The sequence below is a fragment of the Bidens hawaiensis genome, unplaced genomic scaffold, assembly GCF_021521415.1.
Source record: "Bidens hawaiensis isolate Kalapana, Puna unplaced genomic scaffold, B.hawaiensis_p1.1 tig00051603_1, whole genome shotgun sequence".
NCBI classification, from domain to species: domain Eukaryota; kingdom Viridiplantae; phylum Streptophyta; class Magnoliopsida; order Asterales; family Asteraceae; genus Bidens; species Bidens hawaiensis.
This window is the reverse complement of record NW_027499270.1, coordinates 64,060-71,798: the sequence shown is the minus strand read 5'-3', so window position 1 is coordinate 71,798 and position 7,739 is coordinate 64,060. Positions and strand designations below refer to the sequence as shown.

At 32.9% G+C, this 7,739-nt stretch overlaps 2 protein-coding genes across 2 annotated transcripts; both read right to left on the bottom strand.

The window, feature by feature from the left end:
- Nucleotides 1-3,149: 3,149 nt before the first annotated feature.
- On the bottom strand, nt 3,150-4,077 carry LOC143599200 (non-specific lipid-transfer protein-like). Its single transcript, XM_077077204.1, has 2 exons — nt 3,484-4,077; nt 3,150-3,374 (listed from the first exon to the last, which is right to left on the bottom strand). The coding sequence occupies exons 1-2, from the start codon at nt 3,822-3,824 to the stop codon at nt 3,365-3,367; spliced, it is 351 nt and encodes a 116-aa protein (XP_076933319.1). The 5' UTR covers nt 3,825-4,077; the 3' UTR covers nt 3,150-3,364.
- Nucleotides 4,078-6,811: 2,734 nt separating this feature from the next.
- On the bottom strand, nt 6,812-7,739 carry LOC143599199 (non-specific lipid-transfer protein-like). The gene is made up of 2 exons (XM_077077203.1): nt 7,146-7,739; nt 6,812-7,036 (listed from the first exon to the last, which is right to left on the bottom strand). The coding sequence occupies exons 1-2, from the start codon at nt 7,484-7,486 to the stop codon at nt 7,027-7,029; spliced, it is 351 nt and encodes a 116-aa protein (XP_076933318.1). The 5' UTR covers nt 7,487-7,739; the 3' UTR covers nt 6,812-7,026.

Below are 7,739 nucleotides of genomic sequence, written 5' to 3'. Positions count from 1 at the left end.
TAACTTGTTGGAAGTTTGTTTTGACATTAATTAACTTTGCACGACACGTTCTTGATCTTAGATCTTGATCACCAGGTGTAAGGTTAAGGTTTATTCATTTGATCTCATCACATTAGTTTTAAATAGATTGCGACAAACCAACTCCGCCAGTGTGGACCATGTTGGACATTTTGATCAACCATTACATTTTTTGTTCAATTCTTGATTAACGTAAGGAATGAATCGTGCCTAGAAATTAAAGTGTCTACTCTTTACTAGAGGATGAAGTATGTATAATTCTAGAAAAAATCGACATATAGATTTACTACGGTATCTAAATATGTATAAGGGCATTCATATGAATCATATCTCATTCTTCTTTTCTATTAGACATTTTAACACAGAAAAAAAATATTAACTTGCTTATTTTAAAAAAGAATATGAAATCACATTATCTTTATCTTTACGCAAATTATTGATAATCCCATTTTTGTGTATTTGCCAATAATAATCTCAACTTTAAAATTTACAATTGGTTGACTCGTATCATTCTTTCGATCAAAAGCCCTAAAACATCGGTTTAAAACTCGGAAAAAAAACTTACCGACGTTAAATGTTTTCTAACAGAGGTCTATTGAGACAAAAATAGTTGAAAGTTGAGACCGTTGATAGTAAATTTTAAAGTTGAGATTATTATCTGTTAATACACAAAAATTGGAATTATCTATTTCCTATTTGCATTATTTTTATCATACTCACAAATAATTAATTTATTATCTTTCATTTTTTCATTCTAATTAATTTACAAAGGAGCCACCATTTGTCAGCTAGTGGTAGAATGCTCAACTTCTCCTGTGAAAACTCAAGTTTGATCTCTACATGTATCATTTTTGGTAAATTAAGTCAATGGAGTATTTAAGCTAGGTCTTATGTAAGGCATCAGTTCGAATCCCGAGCCCACCTGATTTTTCATCCCACCGTTGTTACACCATAGAGTTATGCTCTTGTGATGGCAAAACAAATGTCAAGTGGCAGCTAACTGTATGGTTTCTTGGAGAACGCCCAAGCCAAAACTTTGAAGCTATCATTAGCCCGATTAATAAAATATAGTTTGGCCATAATGCGCAAAGAAACTCTCCAATTTGGGAAGTGTGGTGGCTTAAGAGCATTTTTATCCCTTTCTGTATCTACAAATCCAAATGTACATTAAAAATCAATACATTTTCTCTCTCATTTTCAATTAAACAATAATTTTATATACCTTTATCACTATTTTTTGTCTCCTACATTCACAACTACTTTCAAAAATATTAAAAATTATATGAGGTGTACAAGAACTTTTTAAATTTACAGAAAAATCAATACATTTTCTCTCTTTTTCACTTATAACATCATAAATCACTTTCTACATATAAAAAACTCAGTCACATCATTTGGTTTGGGATAAGAATTCTCTAAACATAATAAAGTCGTTGTTCCAAAAAAAGCTAATTTTTAGATATTTGCTCTGAGTTACAGCATTTTCAGTAGCTTCTCTATTTCTATAATTATGCTAAAAACAATTAAATTTTCTCTCTTATTTACAATTAAATAATACTTTTTAGTACATTTATTATTACATTTTTTTCTCCTCCACTCACAATCACTTTCAACAAATATTAAAAAAATATATAATATGAACCGTGTTTCTCCAAATTTACTCATGAATATTAATATTTTATCTCTTCTCCACTCACAACTAGAGGTGCACAAAACACCCGAACCTGGAACAGGAACCGGTTTTTTATACCCGGGTTTTTTATACCCGAACCCGTACCCGACCCTACTCGTAAGGTACGGATAGGGTATGCATTTTGGCACTAAAACCCGAACCAGACCCGATTTGTACCTGGTAATACCCGAAAACCCGAACCGGTTCTAAACCCGGAACCGGGTTTTTACAATACCTGAAACCGAGTATTTCAAATACCCAATGTATACCTTAAAAATACCCGAAAAATACCTCTAAAAAGTGCAAACTTTTATAAAATCCAATCTATACCTGAAAAATACCCAGAAAAAAACCCGAAAAACCCCGTAAATAGGGTTTTTTCAACACCCGATAATAGGCTATTCAAATACCCGGTTTTAGAATACCCGGTTCTATACCCGACCCGAACCCAATGCATAGGGCATGATTTTTAGAGACAATACCCAACCCGAAACCGACCCGATTACTACTAATACCCTGTCATACCCGAACCCGGTTCCATACCCGAACCCCGGTATTTAAAAAACCCGATTTGTGTGCACCTCTACTCACAACCACTTAGAGCATTCATATTATATCTCTCGTATATATGAGTGTGGTTTTTATAATGTAGGGAGTGATTTATGGTGTTGTAAATTGAAGGGAGAAAACATATTGATTTTTCTGTATATTTGAAAAATTCTTGTAACACTCTATAAATTTATTAATATTTTTTTAAAGTGGTTGTGGAGAAAATGAGAAAAATGTGCTGATAAAGGTATAAAAACTACTCCTTCCGTCCCATTATAAGTGTCCTAATTTGATATTTTAAATCTTTCTTATAATTTAACTTTGACCGACAATATTTTTGTTTGTGTTATATAATACTTGATGTAGAATATATGAATGGATTGGGTTTTAAATGTATTTTACATTGATATAATTTTCATCAAGTATTATATGACACGAACAAAAATATTTACGGTCAAGATTGCAAAAGAGAGACTTGAAAAGTCAACTATAACACTTATAATGAGACGGAGGGAGTATTATTTATAACTTTTAAAACATATGATACCATCCTTAAAAACTCATAAATCTATTCATGCAAGTCACATTTGAGTTCCCCATCTTTGATAACTGCAATAACATTTTTATACGTCATTTTTTTTAAGTTACACCGTAATAACTAGTGATTTTTATCTTTAATAAGAGTGTGTCATTGCTATATAACTTTTATTAACTGTATGTTTATTAGTTAATTAACTGACGATTTCTGTTTTTAATCTTCAAATACGTGTTGTGGTCTCCACCGCATAATAATGTGTAGTTCAAGTCCCTAAGTTTCTCATTGTATTCACTCATGTGTTCATACAGCTAGTTTTCAAATTCATTTCTGGTGAGTAAATTCTTACTAACATGTGAGAGGAAAATAAAAAGATTACGTAGAAAGAAAGGTTTATAGATAGATAAAGATGGAGACACATATATATAGTTATATAACAAGAACACTATTTGATGCCAAAGGCATCACAAAGCAAAAAGACACACACAGTCATATATGTCTTCTTCAAACTAAAACAGTGCTCTTTATGTTTATTGTAGTTTATATATATGTCTTTATAAACTTCATCCTTTTTTCCATGCTGGATATCCTCACTGCACCCTGCAAACACCAAATGCCATAGCACATATTAATTTCAATATTGTATAATATTTGGAGCCGATAATTAAATAAGTTTAATTGTAGAAGCACATATTATATATGAACATACTTGGTGCAGTCAGTGCTTGGGCTGATCTTGTAAGGGATGCTAACACCGCACTTGCCGGGGAGACTAGCAGCATTGGCGCCATTGATGCCGTTGATGGAGCCGTAAGCGCTCTTTAAGCAGTTACAGGCAGCCTGACGATCAGGGGTTGTCTTTGCAGCGCCATTGAGTGATTTTACCCCACTACAACATGCCGGTGGCACAGCACCACCTTTGGTTAGGTAGCCAAGGCATGGTGCTAAGCTGCTGGACACCTGACCACAGCTAAGAGCCTCTGCATAGGGTGCAACCACCACCATGCAAGTCACCACTGCACATAAAACCATCATTGCAATCTTTGCCATTTTTGAAGACTAATTAAAGCTGTAAGAAATTACTATAGCTTTGTATTATATGTTTGTAAGTTTGTTGGTGCTAGAAAATGTTGTCCAATGTTGCAATTTATAGGGATGCTTGTCATATCCACGTGTGTATGAATGAATTAAATGAGGGGTTCGGTTTGGAACTTGTTAGTTGGAAGTTGGTTTTAACATTATTGATAATCAACAAGTGACAAGTGTAAAGTTTTTGTTTCGTTTGATCATCTCTCTTCATAGTAATGAAGTCTGGTTTCAATTACATTGCGAACAAACTAACTCCACTAGCTAGTGCCGACCATGTTTGACATTTCGATCAACAGTTTAAATTCGGCTCAAGTCTTTTGTTTTATAGCCGTTCCTAAAAATTAATGTGTCCACATTGAAGGATGAACTAAAATAAAAGCGTCGTCTTGAACATATTTATGGTACCTTAAATGTTTATTGCTTATGGGCATATTTACTCAAACCATATAAGCGACAATTTTGGCTTGGTGGAAAAATGAGTTGATTAACCGACGTACCGTGCACTAACTGATATATAACGTAACTTTTATTACTATTAAGTAATACAATTTTTTTTTTGTAAGAGATCAGTACTTCATAAACTTTGTTGTGGTAATTTTATAATTAATTTTAATGAAAGTATATCCTTACATATTTTTCATTGTTAGCTACAGAGTAAACCAGACAATATCTTTTATCTACTATACCACGTTGACAAGCTCTTTCAGTCAGACGTCTGTTTTGGTTTTTGAGGTCTAGCTTGAAATAAGTAACATAAAATAAACATAAATTAAATCTTAAAGGCACGACTCACAGGCCAAAACGATCATTAATTAATATAAATATAACAATATATATTTGTATATTCTATTTTTTACATAATAAATCATATTATATCTTGACGGCCCAAAAGTAAATGTTATACTTATAAAACAGTGAATAAATATTTTATATTTATATAATCGTCCATAAAGATTGTTATTTACTGTCCAAGTCATAACTAATTAAAATAGTCACTTTAAAAAATTACGGCGCCTTCACTAAACTTATTACATTTCATATTACAATATTAATAATACAATACGAGGTGTACAAGAACTTTTTAAAAATATTAAAAATTATATGAGGTGTACAAGAACTTTTTAAATTACAGAAAAATCAATACATTTTCTCTCTTTTTCACTTATAACATCATAAATCACTTTCTACATATAAAAAACTCAGTCACATCATTTGGTTTGGGATAAGAATTCTCTAAACATAATAAAGTCGTTGTTCCAAAAAAAGCTAATTTTTAGATATTTGCTCTGACTTACAGCATTTTCAGTAGCTTCTTTATTTCTATAATTATGCTAAAAACAATTAAACTTTCTCTCTTATTTACAATTAAATAATACTTTTTAGTAATTTTATTATTACATTTTTCTCTCCTCCACTCACAATCACTTTCAACAAATATTAAAAAAATATATAATATGAACCATGTTTCTCCAAATTTACTCATGAATATTAATATTTTATCTCTTCTCCACTCACAACTAGAGGTGCACAAAACACCCGAACCTGGAACAGGAACCGGTTTTTATACCCGGGTTTTTTATACCCGAACCCGTACCCGACCCTACTCGTAAGGTACGGATAGGGTATGCATTTTGGCACTAAAACCCGAACCAGACCCGATTTGTACCTGGTAATACCCGAAAACCCGAACCGGTTCTAAACCCGGAACCGGGTTTTTACAATACCTGAAACCGAGTATTTCAAATACCCAATGTATACCTTAAAAATACCCGAAAAATACCTCTAAAAAGTGCAAACTTTTATAAAATCCAATCTATACCTGAAAAATACACGGAAAAAAACCCGAAAAACCCCGTAAATAGGGTTCTTTCAACACCCGATAATAGGCTATTCAAATACCCGGTTTTAGAATACCCGGTTCTATACCCGACCCGAACCCAATGCATAGGGCATGATTTTTAGAGACAATACCCAACCCGAAACCGACCCGATTACTACTAATACCCTGTCATACCCGAACCCGGTTCCATACCCGAACCCCGGTATTTAAAAAACCCGATTTGTGTGCACCTCTACTCACAACCACTTAGAGCATTCATATTATATCTCTCGTATATATGAGTGTGGTTTTTATAATGTAGGGAGTGATTTATGGTGTTGTAAATTGAAGGGAGAAAACATATTGATTTTTCTGTATATTTGAAAAATTCTTGTAACACTCTATAAATTTATTAATATTTTTTTAAAGTGGTTGTGGAGAAAATGAGAAAAATGTGCTGATAAAGGTATAAAAACTACTCCTTCCGTCCCATTATAAGTGTCATAATTTGATATTTTAAATCTTTCTTATAATTTAACTTTGACCGACAATATTTTTGTTTGTGTTATATAATACTTGATGTAGAATATATGAATGGATTGGGTTTTAAATGTATTTTACATTGATATAATTTTCATCAAGTATTATATGACACGAACAAAAATATTTACGGTCAAGGTTGCAAAAGAGAGACTTGAAAAGTCAACTATAACACTTATAATGAGACGGAGGGAGTATTATTTATAACTTTTAAAACATATGATACCATCCTTAAAAACTCATAAATCTATTCATGCAAGTCACATTTGAGTTCCCCATCTTTGATAACTGCAATAACATTTTTATACGTCATTTTTTTTAAGTTACACCGTAATAACTAGTGATTTTTATCTTTAATAAGAGTGTGTCATTGCTATACAACTTTTATTAACTGTATGTTTATTAGTTAATTAACTGATGATTTCTGTTTTTAATCTTCAAATACGTGTTGTGGTCTCCACCGCATAATAATGTGTAGTTCAAGTCCCTAAGTTTCTCATTGTATTCACTCATGTGTTCATACACCTAGTTTTCAAATTCATTTCTGGTGAGTAAATTCTTACTAACATGTGAGAGGAAAATAAAAAGATTACGTAGAAAGAAAGGTTTATAGATAGATAAAGATGGAGACACATATATATAGTTATATAACAAGAACACTATTTGATGCCAAAGGCATCACAAAGCAAAAAGACACACACAGTCATATATGTCTTCTTCAAACTAAAACAGTGCTCTTTATGTTTATTGTAGTTTATATATATGTCTTTATAAACTTCATCCTTTTTTCCATGCTGGATATCCTCACTGCACCCTGCAAACACCAAATGCCATAGCACATATTAATTTCAATATTGTATAATATTTGGAGCCGATAATTAAATAAGTTTAATTGTAGAAGCACATATTATATATGAACATACTTGGTGCAGTCAGTGCTTGGGCTGATCTTGTAAGGGATGCTAACACCGCACTTGCCGGGGAGACTAGCAGCATTGGCGCCATTGATGCCGTTGATGGAGCCGTAAGCGCTCTTTAAGCAGTTACAGGCAGCCTGACGATCAGGGGTTGTCTTTGCAGCGCCATTGAGTGATTTTACCCCACTACAACATGCCGGTGGCACAGCACCACCTTTGGTTAGGTAGCCAAGGCATGGTGCTAAGCTGCTGGACACCTGACCACAGCTAAGAGCCTCTGCATAGGGTGCAACCACCACCATGCAAGTCACCACTGCACATAAAACCATCATTGCAATCTTTGCCATTTTTGAAGACTAATTAAAGCTGTAAGAAATTACTATAGCTTTGTATTATATGTTTGTAAGTTTGTTGGTGCTAGAAAATGTTGTCCAATGTTGCAATTTATAGGGATGCTTGTCATATCCACGTGTGTATGAATGAATTAAATGAGGGGTTCGGTTTGGAACTTGTTAGTTGGAAGTTGGTTTTAACATTATTGATAATCAACAAGTGACAAGTGTAAAGTTTTTGTTTCGTTTGATCATCTCTCTTCATAGT

Coding starts and splice junctions, on each gene's coding strand:
- LOC143599200 (XM_077077204.1), bottom strand. CDS start 3,824: ATGGCAAAGATTGCAATGATGGTTTTATGTGCAGTGGTGACTTGCATG.
- LOC143599199 (XM_077077203.1), bottom strand. CDS start 7,486: ATGGCAAAGATTGCAATGATGGTTTTATGTGCAGTGGTGACTTGCATG.